Here is an 18,075-nt window from a genome sequence, read left to right as displayed (position 1 = left end):
TGCAGTCACTTCCTGAATCATATAATGAGTTCAAAAGAAAGTATTATATGATAAATCATGACGACAACCTCATTGACCTAACTTACATGCTCATTGCTGCTGAATTAGAAATGATTTGGCGAAGCAATGGAGCGTATTTGTTGGAAAAGTCAACCAACCATGCTTCCGAGGACGTTCTAGGAGAACCGACCTGCGTTTGCTACCAAAAGAGAGGGCATTGGATACAAGTCTGCCCAAAGAGCCTGAAGAGTCCAGAAGCTGGGAGAGTCAAAGAGTATGGCTGCGCTTCAGGTAAAATCCACTATCTAACTCCATTAAGCTCCTATTCATTAATTCTTAATACATAATGTAATAAGATTGCATTTGAATGTTTTACAGGATCGGTGAAAAGAAAGGAAGCTTGGTGAAAGAGCAAGATGAATCTAATCACAAGGAATGGATCTTGATCGCATGGACTTGAAGATTAGATTTTGAGCTTAGATAGTTATGATAAAGTTGTTAGAAATTTTCTTTTGAAATACATAGTTTTCAATGGATTTTGCATTGTAAGGAAAAATGTTTTCCGCTGCTTTTATAAATAAAATAAATTTTCGTTTGACTTATTTATTTATTTCCTTGCAATGAAATCGTTATGAAAATTGGTGTTTGCATATTTCTACAACAAATGTATATGATTCTTATTTATGGTGTTTATGGAAAAGTCGAGAATTTACCAAATAGGGAGAGTTTCTCATCGCCCAAAGTTTCAACTGGACAGAAATTTGGAACCACGCAACTTGGTTGCACGATGAATGAGAAATTTCATATTTGGAAATTAGACAAATTCATTGACAAAGTGTCAAGTGAAGGACTAAGAGATCGAGCACACAATGTTGCGTATTGATCAAGACCACCATAAGAGTAACAATGATATTCGTCATGATTTACTAAAGGTTTAGTAAATATGATTATACTTACAAGATTAAGTGTAATTCTGAATTGATTAAAGGGTTTAGATCAATAGCAGAACGAATAAGAAGAATCAAGTAGGCAGAAAGATAAAAGTTTCTCCATTCTAAGAAGATGGGAGAGTACCTTTTATGCTTTATGATAGGTCTTAATGATTAAGAACCATATCTCAGTTGATCCTCTAAGTGAGTCTTAGTACAATTGTATGTCTAAGAAGAGGAATCAAGAATTGAAGAAATGGTTAAATCAATAAGTCAATCATACTTCATTCCAATAACAAGTCTTAAAGTTAAGATTGTGACATTGAGTGAAAGGTATTAAGAACGTTTGTAACTTTCATTAAATGTGGAAAGTTGTGATGTCTTGGATAAGACAAAGACCAACTAGGACCAATTTATGAAGTCTTTTGATAAAAGCTACACTAACTCTTGAATATTTGTTTGTCAAGAAATGGTTTTTTGACAAGAGAATCTTATATGTCAAGGAGTCAGTGGGAGTCTTAATGGTCTTGAAAGGTTTCAAGAACAAATCAAATAAACCTTATCGATCATCACTAGCACACGAGTTGAGGTTTACAACCTATCGTGTTGACATTATTTTGATTCTGTGCCAATCCAATCGAGTTAATTATGCATGTGAGTTCTATGAGTTCTCATTTTGAACGCATAAAAGGCAAAGCACCTTAATCAATGAAAGGTACATTGATAGGAAAGGGTGAGCTGCTTAACTACTTGGAAGACATGGTGGGCAGCTGTGCTACCATAAAGGAAAGAAATCGAGATCAAGAAAGTTCGATCCATAAGAGTTTGAATTTGTCGTAAACCTTGGTTTTGACAAATTCACATGGATAGGAACAAATACACTGTTTAAATCTAAGTGTCATAAGATTTCCTCCTTCATGAAAATGATTGTGAGGAAATGCTTTCACTAAGACAGATTTTAAGAAGATAGTGATTGTAAAATTGCATTCTCGAATTCAATTATGGTTACGGCATCCCTTTCCATAATTTGAATTGTGAGGTTTGGCAATTAGTCTTAATTGTTTAGACACACATATGAACTATCGAAGGCAAATGTGTATAATATCAAGAAACGTTGATAAAAGATTATCAAAGCACTAAGTATTAGAAACATGAACTTAAGAAATTCAATAAGCATTGTTTTTCTGAAAGTTAAGATGTTTATGAATACATGTCGAAGCTAGTGGGAGCATAAGTGTTATGTTTTATAATAATCATCAAGATAGTGGGAGCATAAAAGTTATGATTGTATGATTATTAATGAAAGTATTGCAAGATTAGCAATATTAATTATAGAAAACAAGAGTCATACTTTGCAAAGTCGCAATAGTTGAAGAGTTGTTTTGCTATAATTAAGGGAGAGAATATTATGCTTCATTTCAAATCTAAAGGTTTAGGTTGAGAAATGTTAATAAAATTTAGTCAAAGGTACAAAGTGTGTTCTTAAAATTTCGATTATGATTACGGCATCCCTCTTCACAATTCGAATTTTGAGAACATAGCAAATAAAACATTATGCGTCGTGTCCCATACGCTTCGGGTATAGGATCGATTGCAATTGCTTTAATGTTTGACCATTCTAAAATTTTCCGATTGTCTAGCACATTTAGAGGGAAAAAGGACTAGAATCGGTTTAGACTAAAATAATTAAACAACTATCAAAGGACAATCCAAGTTCGACGAGGATTGGTCGCTTGTGAGTAGTTGGAAGTATAGTATTGGAAAATATGGAAATGTTTCCACATTGGATGGACTATATCGACATCGTTACGAATAGATAAGATTCTATTAAGAATGAGTTGTCATATGGAACATATGGAAGTGTGTCCATATTGGGAATTGAATATTGAGAAATCTATGATTAGATTAGAAACTTCTATGCAAAAGGATGTTCAAAGAATGTACTTTGAGTGAGAGACATCACGTCTATGGAATTGTTTTGTAACAATCTCCGATAGAGGACTTTGTAATATCATTGGCAATAGTCTTTATGACTTTGGTGCAGTGACATTACGAAAGGATAAGTTGCATAGAATGTTAGAATCTAGCATATTCTATAAGTAAAAAGAATTTGATATTCTTTAACTTATGAAAAACAGATTTGGAGTTGTGAAATGAGAAGGATTGGAAATGTGTTCAATGTGATCTATTTCACAAAGTAAGAACCATAGGTAAACATTGTGTGCATGCTAGGAGCATGGGACAAGTGTTGGAATTCAAGTAAGAAGTTGATTACCCGAAACGACAAATAATGAGTAATCGATATGGTGATAAATAAAAGGAGTTTTATTTATACTCAAAGGTTTGAGGCCATATGGGATTAGTATTATTCTTGTGTTTCACATTTGCATGTTTTGACTTCCAGAATAATTGAGTTTATTAAGAATAATCGAATTATTCAAACGGGCCACAGTCGTTCATATGTTGGAAGTAGGTATGAATGAAGACTGTCGTGAATTGGTGTGTGGATTGTCTAAAAGAGTATTAGACATAAGCAAATGTTTGCTGCAACGTTCATGAGTGCTTATGAATGTGATTTAAGCATTGGATTAAACCCACGCTCACTTGGATCACTCCATGGATTGTATCACGAGTGATTGGTGAGACGATAACATCTTATGTTCTTGAGACCGAGATGTGTGAGTTGTATCTTGCAAATCGGTTGCACATTGATAATATGTAAACGCACCAGTAACTTGGTGTTATAAAACATATTGTTGTGTGTGATTTGGTGCGTGAGTACAAGAAAGCATTGTATCAAAGTTTATCCGTTCCTTTTATCCAAAGTAGGATAAAAGCGATATCTTTGGGCCCCTCGATGGTTTAGTGATGACAAACGTAAATGCTCGGCCGGGCTAGGGCTAATTTGATTTGTTCAATTAGTCAGTCGTCATAAATCGGAATCGAGATATAGTACAAAGAGAATGATTTGAAATCATATCTCATATGATATCTAGAATGGAGGAATATATGATCCCTTATCTAAGGACACACGTACTTGATATGATCAGAGTTGACAGCGGCTTTGGAAAGCTACGATTGCAGATCGGGATCCGAAGTCATACGCAGAATAGTTGTTAGACTTATCCAAGTGGGAGACTGTTGGATTAGTGTCTAAGTCCATAACTATTTTGGTATGTACTTGACTCGATGGTGCATGGTCCTTTTGGGTTGCCTTCACCAAAGCAACTTGATTGGAGAAATAAATAGAGAGAGAGGTTATTATGATTTATTAATATGTTATAAGAATAATATATTAAAGGAGAAATCATATTTGTTTAATTAATATTGGTCAATAATTAATTAAGAATTAATTTTGTGATCAAGTGTAATTAATTAAACTAGAGGGGCTGAATTGTAATTATGTGATAGTTACAAAATAAGGTAAGGATTATCTTATATATATGGTGAACGAATTTGAGGTGTAAATCTCTTAGAATTCGACTAGGATAAGGATTTCTAGGACTTATCTTATGGTTGCTTGGTGGACAAGCAACTAGATAAGGATAAGGACTAAAACCCTAATCTCTACACCTATATAAACCCCCTAAGGCATAGGAATTCGTCCAACCCTTCCCAAGAAGTCCTAAGGACGAATTCTAACCTCCCTCCTCTCTCTTTATACCTTCTCCACTTGCTTATGATGTTTGTAAGCCATTAGAGGAGTGACACTTGTGACTTTCAGCTTTCCAAGGTCAATTCAAGGAGGAATTGGATTGTTATTGCTATATAACAATCAAGGTATGTTCTTAAACCTAATTATAAGTTAATATTGATTTCCATATGCTAGAATTAGGGTTTATAGTCTTGGATTCAAAGTATGTACAATAGAGAAACCTAGATCCAAGCATTAGGGTTTGTATGAGCACATAGGATGTCTTATGACCAAAACCCATCAATGTCTGACTCTCTTTTTGATATCTATCAAAATTTCGAATATGCAAAAGAACTGTGGGATTCTCTTGAATCCAAGTACATGGCTGAAGATGCTTCTAGTAAGAAGTTTCTTGTTAGTAACTTTATGGGTTACAAGATGATTGACTCCAGGCCTGTTATGGAACAATTCCATGAAATGTTAAGGATTTTGGGACAATTTACTCAACACAATCTGAAAATGGATGAAGCCATTTCTGTGGCTGTGATCATTGACAAACTGCTCCCTTCCTGGAAGGATTTTAAACACAATCTGAAACATAACAAAAAGGAATTGACTTTGACTCAACTTGGAAGCCATTTAAGGATTGAAGAGTCCATAAGGACTCAAGAACTTGATAACAATCCTAAAGGAAAGAACCAAGTTGGTTCCTCTTTTGTGAACATGATGGAAGGAGAAAGTTCAAAGAATCCCAAGAAGTTTAATGGAAAAAGGAAGTTTAAAGGAAAGGACGACAAGTCTTCCAACAAGAAGGCTAAGTTGGTTTGTTGGAATTGTAACAAACCGGGTCACTTCAAGAAAGATTGTCGTCTTCGCAAAGTGAATAAGGATGGTGCTGGACCAAGTGGATCCAAGGATCCAGAAAAGCAACAAGGTCAGATTTCTGTTTCATTGCAGAATTCTAAATATATTTAGAATTATATTTATGTGATTTCTGAAGCATTTTATGTGCAGGATGATAAAGTTGCATGGTAGGTTGATTCGGGAGCAACAAGTCATGTTTGCAAAGATTTATATTGGTTCAAGGACTTTCAACCAATTGAAGATGGATCTGTTGTGAAGATGAGAAATGTTGCAACTGAACCAATCAAGGGCATAGGATCTGTTTTACTTACTTTTACTTCTGGAAAATGTTTGTGATTGAACAATGTTTTATATGTTCCAGGGATTCATAAGAATCTCGTGTCTGAAATTGTATTAAATAATTGTGGTTACAAACAAGTATTAGAAAGTGACAAGTATATCTTGTCAAGACATGGTTCTTTTATAGGATTTGGCTATATATGTAATGGAATGATTAGGCTTAATATTAATTATCCTTCTAGTGATAATTCTGTTTGCATGGCTTCTAGTAGTACTAGCAATAATTTTCATAAATCTGAATTATGGCATGCTAGACTAGGACACATTCATTACAAGAGATTAAAAGACATGTCTAAAATGAGTTTAATTCCTGCTTTTGATATGCAAAATAATGAAAAATATAAAACATGCATGCTAACTAAAATCACTAGACAACCTTTCAAAGATGTTGTTAAGGAAAACAAGGTGTTGGATCTTATACATAGTGATTTATGTGATTTCCATGCAACACCTTCCCTTGGAAACATGAAGTATGTTATTACTTTTATTGATGATGCATCTAGATATTGTTATATCTATTTGCTACATTCTAAGGATGAAGCACTTGATAAATTTAAAATTTATAAACAACAAGTTGAGCTTCATAAAAATAAATTAATAAAAGTATTGCGTACTGATTGAGGTGCTGAGTATTATGATCCAGCTTATTTTGAATCAACTGGAATAATACATCAAACCACAGCTCCATATACACCACAACAAAATGGTGTAGCCGAAAGGAAGAATAGGACTTTGAAAGAAATGGTTAATTCCATGTTGTCATATTCTGGTTTAAGTGAAGGGTTTTGGGGGTGAGGCAATGTTAACTGCATGTTACATCTTAAATAGAACTCCAAATAAAAGGAGTAAGAATACTCCTTATGAACTTTGGTATAAAAAGGTACCAAATTTGAGTTATCTCAAAGTTTGGGGTTGTAGAGCAGTTGTAAGGCTCACTGAACCCAAAAGGAAAACATTGGGTGAGAGAGGTATAGATTGTATCTTTATTGGATATGCTGAGCATTCCAAAGCATATAGATTCTATGTTTTAGAATCTAATGACTATGTGTCTGTAAACACAGTGATAGAGTCAAGAGATGCTATCTTTGATGAAGAAAGATTTACATCTATACCTAGACCAAGGGACATGATTCATCAATCTTTAAGCAAGAGTACTACTCAAGCTGAAGATGTTTCTGGTGGTGCAAGTTCTGTACTTGAGCCTAGGAAAAGCACCAGAGCTAGAAAAGCTAAGTCTTTCGGATTTGATTTTCAACTATATTTAGTTGAAGGAACAAGGAATGAGACTATTTCTCTACATCAATATTGTTTTAATATTGAAGAGGATCCAAAGACTTTCAGTGAAGCTATGGCTTCTAGGGATGTTAATTTCTAGAAAGAGGCAATTCATGATGAGATTGATTCTATCATGCATAACAATACTTGGGTATTGGCTGATTTACCTCCTGGTTGCAAGGCATTAGGATGTAAATGGATCCTCAAAAGAAAAATGAAGGTGGATGGCACAATTGATAAGTATAAAGTCAGATTGGTTATCCATGGCTTTAGACAAAAGGAAGGCATTGATTTATTTGATACTTATGCTCCTGTTGCCAGAATTTCTACTATTAGATTATTATTAGCTCTTGCAGCTATACATAATCTTGTGACTCACCAAATGGATGTGAAAACTGCATTCTTGAATGGTGACTTGGATGAGGAAATATACATGAAACAACCTGAAGGGTTTGTGATGCCTGGAAATGAACACAAAGTGTGCAAGTTGAAGAAATCATTATATGGTTTGAAACAAGCACCAAAGAAATGGCATCAAAAGTTTGATGATGTTGTCTTGTCTAATGGTTTTGCATTAAACCAAGCTGACAAGTGTGTATATAGCAAATTTGATACTTCTGGTAAAGGAGTCATGATTTGCTTATATGTAGATGATATGTTGATTTTTGGTACTGATTTAGAAGGAGTTGATAAAACCAAAAAATTCTTATCATCTAGTTTTGATATGAAAGACATGGGGGAGGCTGAGGTAATTCTTGGTATAAGAATTAGAAAAGGAAACAATGGGATTTCAATTTCTCAATCTCATTATATTGAGAAGATATTGAAAAAGTTGAACTTTGAGAATTGTTCTCCTGTTAGCACTCCTATAGATCCTAGTCTTAAGCTTCTACCTAATAAAGGATCTCCAGTGTCTCAACTAGAATACTCAAGGGCTATTGGTTGTCTAATGTATGACATGATTAGTACTAGGCCTGATATAGCATATGCTGTGGGAAGGCTTATTAGATATACTAGTAATCCTAGTTCACATCATTGGCAAGCTGTGAGTAGAGTATTTAAGTACTTGAAAGGGACCATGAATTATGGTTTAACTTATAGTGGATATCCTTCTGTTTTGGAAGGTTATTCAGATGCCAGCTGGATTAACAATTTAGAGGACCACTCCTCTACAAGTGGTTGGGTGTTTCTTCTTGGAGGAGGTGCCATTTCTTGGGCATCTAAGAAACATACTTGTATTACTAACTCAACCATGGAGTCTGGGTTTGTTGCATTGTCTGCTACTGGTAAAGAAGCTGAATGGCTAAGGAATTTGATTTATGAAATTCCATTATGGCCTAAACTGATATCTACCATTTCTATCAGATGTGATAGTGCTGCTACCTTGGCTAAGGCTTATAGTCAAGTGTACAATGGGAAATCTAGACATTTAGGTGTTAGACATAGCATGATTCGTGAGCTCATCATGAATGGTGTGATATCTGTGGAGTTTGTAAGAACTCAATTTAATTTAGCCGATCATCTAACAAAAGGCTTAGCAAGAGATCTTGTGCATAAGGCGGCTGTAGGGATGGGTTTAAAGTCCACTTAAAATCTTTTATATTGAGATACCCAATTCCTATCTAATGTAATATTAGATGCTGAATTCAATGTGGAAAGCTTGATATTTGAAGATTGGAACACATTATTATCATCATCCCAAGGTATGTGTTAAGTACTGCAAGTTAAGGAGGTTGAATTTATATTCTTAATAGTTCTTTTGAAAAATTGCATTTACAGGTGCAAGAATAAAAGAACTACCTATATAAGCATGAAGTTTAGCTGCTTCAAGAAGTTAGGACTTGGCTTTGATATGCTTATTGAAGGATGAGACACAAGCTAGTAAAATGTGGTGTCAAGTTAGAACTTATGAGAATGTAAACTATTGTGTGTATTATCTTCATGTATTCACTATGGATAGAAAGGGTTCAATCCTTAGTGATACCCTGATATTCGAATATTTGGGTTATATAATATACTAATGTGAAATTCAATCGTCACGACATTTCATTTATGCATCAGTTTTGTTGGTGTTATGTTTCATTTTAAGTTAATCAAGATTACACTTAAATGGGGGAGGTTTGTTGGTGATTTGTTATCATCCATGTTATTTAAGTGTAATAGGATTACTTTGTTGACTAAAATTGATCTTGATAAATATTAAACAAGTAAGGAAGGTGTGGAGTACACACTTGTTTAAGTTTGATCAAGTATCAAAGTATACTGTCATTTAGGGGCGAAGCCCCTGAACGAACGGGGGTCCGGGGGCAGCGCCCCTGGGAGCGGGGTCCAAGGTCAGCACGAGAAATTTTTATTTGGGTTATATTGTTGTATTAAAAATGCATCAGAAAATCCAAATTTTGAATATTTGACCCGGTTTTGACTTTGCATTAATCCTTATATAAAACCCGGATTTATAACAGTTTTTACTGTTGAGAAAAACTTTTATATGACAGTTTTGACAGTTTTTTAGATAAGGAAGGTTTATAACCAATTTTAGTCACTTTTCTGGTACTCACGAAATTACACCATCTCATTCTCTATTTCTTTTCTCTCTGATTTTATCTGAGTCTTATCCAATTGAGGATTTGGGAGTACCACCCAAATACTTCGCTTTGAAAGTGATTATCACGATTCTCAGATTTCCAAGTGCCACTAAACCATATTTCTAACACAAACCCTAGCCCTCACTTCCCTTAAATAGGGGCACAAACCTTGGAATTAAGGTTAAGTACTCAGGTGGCCACCACGTTGTAGCCATAAACTTGCCATGTCGTGGTGCATAAGAATGATGCGCATTTCTTACGGCCGTAACCATATCGTGGTCTATCCTCTACAATTAGTCTAAAATAATAGGATTGTCTAAATTTGCTCCGGTTCTATCTTTCAGAGTTCTATCTGCTTTTAATTTAAGCTTTAACACCTTTCTAATTTCTTTCTTAATTTTATAGGCGCCTTTGGTGGTTTAATGTTTATTATTTTTTTCTAACTCCACAACATGTTATTTTATCTGCAAAACAAATTTCCAACAACATTTTAATATATTACCATAAAAATAAAATAAAAAACTTGTTACATTTTTTAAACTTGGTTTTACCTTTATCAGATGCAGTTCTGAAAGTTTATACAAATAGAATACAATTTCTTTATCCGTAAAAACCATTTTTTAACAACATCCACACAAATTGCTATTTGGACTAATACAAGTTATTTAACAATATTAGAAACGAAAAAATTAAATATTTATTCCGGAGTGTTATTCCAGAATTGATCTTCATATTTCGACTACGTTCTTGGTATTCCGGAGTGATATTATTTTCTGACTAAAAAATAATCCTAAACACATTTTAAGATATTTATATGGGTCTTATATATCTAAAACAAAAAAATGCATAAAGTATATATTTCGGACATGATCTACACATTTCGGAATACATATAATTGTTTGTAAACTTAAATGCAAGTAACTTAAATAATAGAACTCATATGATTTGATGAATCTATGGTAAAAACTTTGTCCGAAATACGGGTAGTACAAACTTTGGAGTTTCAAAATCCGGAATGTTTATTCCGGATTTTAGGGTGTGAGTCCTATTTATATAGCATTGAGCTACAATTATGGGCTTGGTCCGTGTTCGTAATGACCATTCCGGACACAATGATTATTAAAAAAAAATAGTTATTTTTGTTAACTAACTATTAATTAAAATTAAAATATGGTTACTCAATTTCCCTTAAAAAAAAATTATGGTGATTTTTGTTTATTTATTTGAAAAAACAATGACTTACCAGGTAAAAATAAGTTAACGATGAAGATAAAAAATAAATATGGATACTACTATTTTATGGGTTTAACACAATCCACAATTCTTGAACTTGGTATCATTTAACTACAAATATGAACTCTTATTCTACCAACCACGCAAATGTGGCCTCGGAACAGTTGATCTTTTTGCAGGTGGTTATTGTACAGATATAATTATAACCCATCATCGTCATGGGTGAGTGTTGCATTTTGTATTAATATCGACTCCACTATAAATCCTTCATCAAACCCCCTCTTCATACATCATCAAACCCACTCTTCATACATCATCAAACTCAAACTTCTACTGTCGGTTTCATTCGATTTCTGTCTTTCTTCTTCCAATGAAGTTCAGTCTTCTCCACGTTTCCACACTTCTTTCTGTGAGTATACATAAGTTGTTGGTATCTTCAAAATCTGAATATTTAATGTCTTTCTGCTACAAAATGTCTTTCTCTCAAATGAACTGCATACAATGTGTTTCTTCTCCATGATATATGAACTAATTAAAGCTGGAATATCTTGATATGTGTATATATGTTTGAAACTTTGGGGTTAATTAATCTCGGTTATGTTTAATTATTTGTGGTTTGAATATCAGCTAGCACTTCTGGGATGCCATGCAGTGACTCCTGATGTTTACTGGAAGTCTATGCTGCCAAACAGTCCTATGCCCAAATCAGTCAAGGATCTTGTGTACACTGCAGGTTAATCTCTATTAATTCTTTCGTGCTCTTCATGCATTGTTTCTCGATCGATATAACTTAATTTGATGATTTATAACAGGATGGACGGACGAGAAGTACACCATGGTCGGAGTTGGGAGTCGTGGGGTGGAGGTGGGCGCCGGAACACCAGGGGATCAAACGGATGTTGGTGTCGGAAGAGGTGGTGTTGCTGTGCATACAACCCACAGAGGGAAGCCCGTTTGCGTAGGTGTACATCCAGGACCCGATCCATTCAATTACCTCTACGCTGCCTCTGCTGATCAACTCAAAGATGATCCAAATGTAGCTTTGTTCTTCTTAGAAAACGACTTGCATCAAGGAAAGGAAATGAAGTTACATTTCACGAAAGTCGACCCGACCCAAAAACCAAACTTTTTACCTCGACAGATAGCTGACTCGATACCCTTTTCATCAAACAAACTTCCACAAATCTACAATAAGTTCTCGATAAAACCTGACTCACTGGAAGCTGAAATCATGAAGCAAACACTAAACCAATGTGAGAGCAAAGGCATCAAAGGCGAGGAAAAATATTGCGCAACGTCATTAGAGTCCATGGTGGATTTTAGTACTACAAAGTTGGGTAAAAAAGTGAAAGCCATCTCAACAGAAGTAAACGTTAAAGAAAGTAGTCCATTGCAGAAGTATACGATTGAGGGAGCTAAGAAACTTGTAGCAGATAGAGCTGTGGTTTGCCATAAGAAAAACTACGCTTACGCTGTGTTTTATTGCCACAAAACTGTTAGCACTCGAGCGTACGTTGTTTCTTTGGTGGGAGAGGATGGGACTAAAGCAAAAGCAGTGGCAGTTTGCCATACAGACACCTCGAAATGGAACCCGAAACATTTGGCTTTTAAAGTGCTTAAAGTGAAACCAGGAAGTGTCCCAGTTTGTCATTTCTTGCCTGAAGATCACGTTGTTTGGGTTCCATACTAATAATATTAACAGGAAAAACACATTAGATAGATATTTTATTATACTTTCCTTGTATAATCCTATTATCAAATTTATCACCGTTCTTTCTCCCAATTTAATTACTGATCGTTTTGTATTAACCTGTTAAGTACATTTTAACTTTATATTTATATTATATATGCTTAGAAAAATAACAAATTAGATGATAGAGATTTATAATTTTTTTTACGAAGACGATGGGAAACAAGTTAATATAAAAAGAAGAATTTAAAATAACTGTTAATGATTTAAGAAAGTTTAAGCTAATGATGTTTGATTTAATAAATTAATTTATTGGAAAGATAATATGACAAACAAAAGTACCAAAGACCTTATCCAACAATATTAAATTTTGTCCTCCTTTTTAACTTCAATGGTTAAAGTTTTGTTTGGGACATAAGATATATAAAATATAATTAGAAGCAGTTCATGAGTAGAGTACTTTAAGGTCGATGGTTAAAGTATTGTTTAGGACATTAGATAAACATAATTAGAAGCAGTTAAATGAACAGAATAGATTTTTCCTTAAAAAAACAAAAGTGCTATAAGGTTAATGATTGTTAATAATTGGAGCTATGCTATTTTAGAATAAGTTTATGTATAAAAGGTATAAATTTATATGTATACTTAACCTTACAAACATTGATAAACCGAACATACAGAAGGATGCAGCAACTCCGTAAAAACAAGTGTGTGATTAGTAAAACCTTATAGATTGTCTTGAAAAGACAGACACACTACATATATAGGCGTAACACGTTTTTCATGCCGTGTTTATTAGTATAGAAGCCAAATAAATCAGAAATCAGATGTTTGAAATGCCAAATGAAGAGAAACACTACAACTTTGACAATAAAAGACAGCGTAAGCATCAGGATTCAGGTTTGGCAATAAAAGACACACACGCACTACATTCAGTTTTGGCAATAAAAGAAACTACAACATTGCTGACAATAAAGAAATCAGAAAAAACTACTCGAAGTGACGCCTACGCTTACCAAATTTGTAGAGATTGTAGGAAAGGAGAAACGATAAAGACATCAGAAATAAAGATTAACCCATGTAGTATGTACAAGATCCTTGATTGCTTTGGGCATACGACTGTTTGGCAATACACACTTCCGGTAAACATCAGGATTCACTGCATGACTTGCCATCAGCGCTAGCTGTTGGAAGCCACAAATAATTAAATATAAATAAGTAAAATCAGATCCAAAATATCATTTTATACATATACGAACACATTTAATACTTCAAACCCGACCAGAACTTTTCGGACCAATTGTGGTGCAAGAATACATAAAAGATTCAAAAATTTTAAAATAACCAAAAAAACTAATGATGATGAGAATATACTTACACAAAAAAATGTATAAACGTTAAGTAGATTGAAGATCATCGGAGAAAAACGGAAACCGAAATCAAAGTGAATGTGGAAGTTAGCGTTTGATGGAGAAAAACGGAAACCGAAATCAAAGTGAATGTGGAAGTTAAAAACGGAAACCAAAATCAAAGTGAATGTGGAAGTTAGCGTTTGATGGAAACCGAAATCAAAGTGAATGTGGAAGTTAGCGTTTGGAGAAAAACGGAAACCGAAATCAAAGTGAATGTGGAAGTTAGCGTTAGGCTAACGCTAACTTCCACATTCACTTTGATTTCGGTTTCCGTTTTTCTCCGACGAAGTTCAGTCTACTCAACGTTTATACACTTTTTTCTATAAGTATATTCTCATCGTTATCAAACTTTGATGATGTATGAAAAATGGGTTTAGTGAAGTATTTATAATGGAGTTAATTAATACATAACGCCCCACTCACCAATAAAGACACCCCGATATAATTATGGCCAACTACCCATGCAAAGATCAAGCATGCCAAACCACATATGTGAGGAAATGGCGGCAATCATATCTATGCTTGACTGCAATATTTGTTGAAGTTACAAGGTAGACTCGTGACGGTTATGACAGTTATATACGTTGGTTATATTATGAGTTAATTAGTTTTTATTTTATTTATTTATTTTAAACGGTAGATGCCATAAAAAAGGCTAACAAGAAACTAGACAAAATAAAGTACAAACATTACAAATTACACGCTTTAAAAGGAAAAATGTACCAATCAACCAACTAATAAAATTAAAATGTGATGTGTGTTTCATCCAATTAAATGCTATCAATTGAAAATCATCTGCTGCCTTCATTGGAGATGTAACGCCTCGTTTCTCAGATATTGATTTAATGTGTGAGTTTCTCGATTTTAAGGGGCTACTCGACGAATTGGTTGCCCTACTCGCCGAGTAGCAGCGGATTGGTCCAAGTATTTTAATGACCTACTCGCCGAGTCCAGGAAGGGACACGACGAGTAGGAGCTGGCAGATGAAACCCTAGATCTCGGGGTTTTGCACCCTATTTAAAGGATCATTGGCCTCCCCCAACCTCCCCTTTACTGCTTCTTGTCCTTCTCAAACCCTAATCGAGTGTGCGTGTTCGATCCATTTGTGCACTTTTGAGCTTGGAAGAGGATTTTGTGGAGAAAGGAGCTTGGAGAGCAAGTATTCATAAGCAAGGAGTTGTGGGATCTGAAATCTACCTGTTTGGGCATCTTCTGGAAGGTATAAATCGTTACCCTGACCTCATTTCATTCTAGATTCCCTCTTTGGACAAATCTTAGGGTTTTTATGGTATGATTGGAAGATATTCTTGTGTGCAAGCTAAGATCTAAAGTTGTAACTTCAGAACTGAGCTCCCTTGGGCTTCTTAGTCCATAAAGTTTCCAGCTTGTGCAAGGATGAGACTCTCCCAAGGTGTAAAGCTCTATTGGAAGCTTAGTTTAGTCATTTAGGGCCTTTAGAGCCTTGCATGTACGTAAAGTTTGCAACTTTACGTGATAAACATGCCTTAGAAGCTTGGATCTATAATCTGGAACCTTGCCATGGCTTAAAAAGTGTCTGCATGGATAAAGGTCTGCAAGGACTCGACGAGTTGGATGAATAACTCGGCGAGCCCATTGAAGATAGTCATGGACTCGACGAGTTGATGAACAACTCGACGAGGCCGTTGAAGATTTCCTTAAACTCGGTGAGTCGGCTAGGGTTTCTCCCAAATTCTTGGACACGTGTGAACTCGGCGAGTTAAAGGGGAACTCGACGAGCCAATCAAGGATTTCCCGACTTCTTGAGTTCAGGAGGGACTCGACGAGTCGGTGATCTGCACTCGACGAGTCGAGTCAACATGGACTGTTGACTTTGACTGTGGACCTTGACTTGGAGCAAGGTTTGACCAGCTGACTTCTAAGGGTATTCTGGTAATTTGGAGATTTATGAAAAAGGTGTTTTATGGTAAATATAGGTGGTGAAGTTCGTGTTGGTGATCCGAGAGTTGAGCTTTCTAGTTCATACGATAGTTGCGAGGTGAGTAATCCTCACTATACTAAGGGGTCTAAGGCACCAAGGCCGGCCCATTTGATATGTTATCTTGAGCTGTGTTAGATGCTGAGTTTGACTTAGTGTTGCATGCTAGTGGTTATGCGTGTTAGGTGGGTCTGTAGGACTACCTGTGATGTTATATGGTTATTGCATTGTAACAACTCAAAATTTTCAAACAAATTTTTCATTTTTAAAACATAATTAATTCCATTTAAAACAAGGCATAAGTAGTTAAGTATTCTGTCAAATACATATATTCAAAATCCCAAGATCATAAAAACAATCTTCAGTGTGTATCGATCACGCCGGCGCCTTCCCACGGTCCTCGCTAGTACCTGAAATACATGCACAACAACTGTAAGCATAAATGCTTAGTGAGTTCCCCAATATACAACTTACGCACATACGCCTTTCCAGGCCTGACCTTCCGGTCCATGTGTCTCAGGGGACTTCCGTCCCTGCTGGGTAAACCTTCCGGCCTTACCCACGCCGACCTTCCGGTCCATCACACATCATATCGCCTTCCGGCCCATAACATAATGCCTTCCGGCCCATAATATAATCGCCTTCCGGCCCATAACATACATAGCACATATAACAGATAACTTACCACATATAGCATACATATCACATATCATATCCGACCTTCCGGTCACACAATCAAACCCTTCCGGGTACAGTATAGTGAGAAGACTCACCTCGTAGAAGCTGAACGCTAGCAAATCCCGAAATGACTCGTGCACAACTGACGAGCTACAACCTCCCTATAACATTACATATCTCATTAATACTTATATCTTCTAAGTGTGACTATCCCTAAGAAGTCAGACTTAGGTCAACTCTGGTCAACGGTCAACTGTCAACTCGACCGGACTCGGCGAGTACCATGGCGACTCGGCGAGTCTAGTCGTCCTCCAACTTACTGAGATTCCTTATCTACTCGTCGAGTACCCTCCTCGACCCGACGAGTTACTCCTGGAAGAATCGCGGGGCCACCCCGACTCCACTCGCCGAGTCTGATGAACAACTCGGCGAGTCCCAGTAAATCTTCAAGCTACTCGCCGAGTCTGAAGAACAACTCGGCGAGTCCATGCCATGCAGACGAGTAACTGCTTCCTGAGATAGGTCTCGTCCCGAAATACACATGCATGGGACCTTCTGGACCTCTAAAGGTCCTACTACAAGATTATAGTCGTGGGGTAACAAGGCACTACTTCATCAAATCACTAAATGGGTTCTATAAACCCTAATTTCATAAATACATCAATATAGCAGAGCATACACGAATTCTTACCTGGATGATGTATTCTCTGTATTCCCAATCCTCAGAATGTGACCCCTTGCTGCTCTTTTAGCCAATCCTTCCTCTTCCTTGCACAACCACTCTTCTATAACCAACAATGGCCTAAGATCCTTGCTCCAGTTGCACTAAATCGATTTAGGGTTCTTCTCAGAAGGCTAAAACGAACAATGACGGCCAATGGGTCCCTTTTATACGTCCCAAACCTGAACGGTTAGGGTTTCCGCTAAACAGCGTCGACTCGCCGAGTCCATACCTGGACTCGTCGAGTCCAGTCGCGATCCCGCGACCAAGTCTGCGATCCTACTCGGCGAGTCTAGGCTCCAACTCGCCGAGTCCCCTCTTAAACCACCCAAAAGCATAATTTAATAATACCTGAGATTTCGGGCTGTTACAACTCTCCCCCACTTGGATTAGACTTCGCCCTCGAAGTCTCACTCTGCAAATAGTTCCGGATGTTGCTCCCGCATTTCGCGCTCCGGTTCCCAAGTCATTTCTGATCCCTTACGGTGTTGCCATTGAACCAACACCAGAGGTACCTCCTTGTTCCTCAGAACCTTGATCTTCCGATCCCTGATAGCCACTGGTCTCTCCGCGTAATTCAGGCTCGCATCCACCTGAATATCCTCCAATGGAACCACTGCCGACTCATCGGCTATGCACTTCCTCAATTGCGACACATGAAAAGTGTCATGGATCTGACCCAACTCCGCTGGCAACTCCAACCGGTAGGCTACCCGACCTATCCTTGCAATCACACGAAATGGCCCAATATACCGGGG

At 36.4% G+C, this 18,075-nt stretch overlaps 1 protein-coding gene across 1 annotated transcript; it reads left to right on the top strand.

The window, feature by feature from the left end:
* Positions 1-10,953: 10,953 nt before the first annotated feature.
* Positions 10,954-12,767, top strand: LOC111889626 (BURP domain protein RD22). The gene is made up of 2 exons (XM_042898225.1): positions 10,954-11,592; positions 11,672-12,767. The coding sequence occupies exons 1-2, from the start codon at positions 11,457-11,459 to the stop codon at positions 12,547-12,549; spliced, it is 1,014 nt and encodes a 337-aa protein (XP_042754159.1). The 5' UTR covers positions 10,954-11,456; the 3' UTR covers positions 12,550-12,767.
* Positions 12,768-18,075: the final 5,308 nt, after the last annotated feature.

This window comes from Lactuca sativa, chromosome 1 (genome assembly GCF_002870075.4).
Source record: "Lactuca sativa cultivar Salinas chromosome 1, Lsat_Salinas_v11, whole genome shotgun sequence".
NCBI lineage: Eukaryota > Viridiplantae > Streptophyta > Magnoliopsida > Asterales > Asteraceae > Lactuca > Lactuca sativa.
Note: the sequence above shows the minus strand (reverse complement) of the source record. Positions and strands in the feature narration are given on the sequence as shown.

What these genes read in the sequence shown, in the direction of transcription:
- LOC111889626 (XM_042898225.1), top strand. Translation starts at nt 11,457, where the DNA reads ATGTTTAATTATTTGTGGTTTGAATATCAGCTAGCACTTCTGGGATGC. An exon ending in GGATCTTGTGTACACTGCAG is followed by an intron (nt 11,593 to 11,671) that starts GTTAATCTCTAT and finishes GATTTATAACAG; the next exon opens with GATGGACGGACGAGAAGTAC.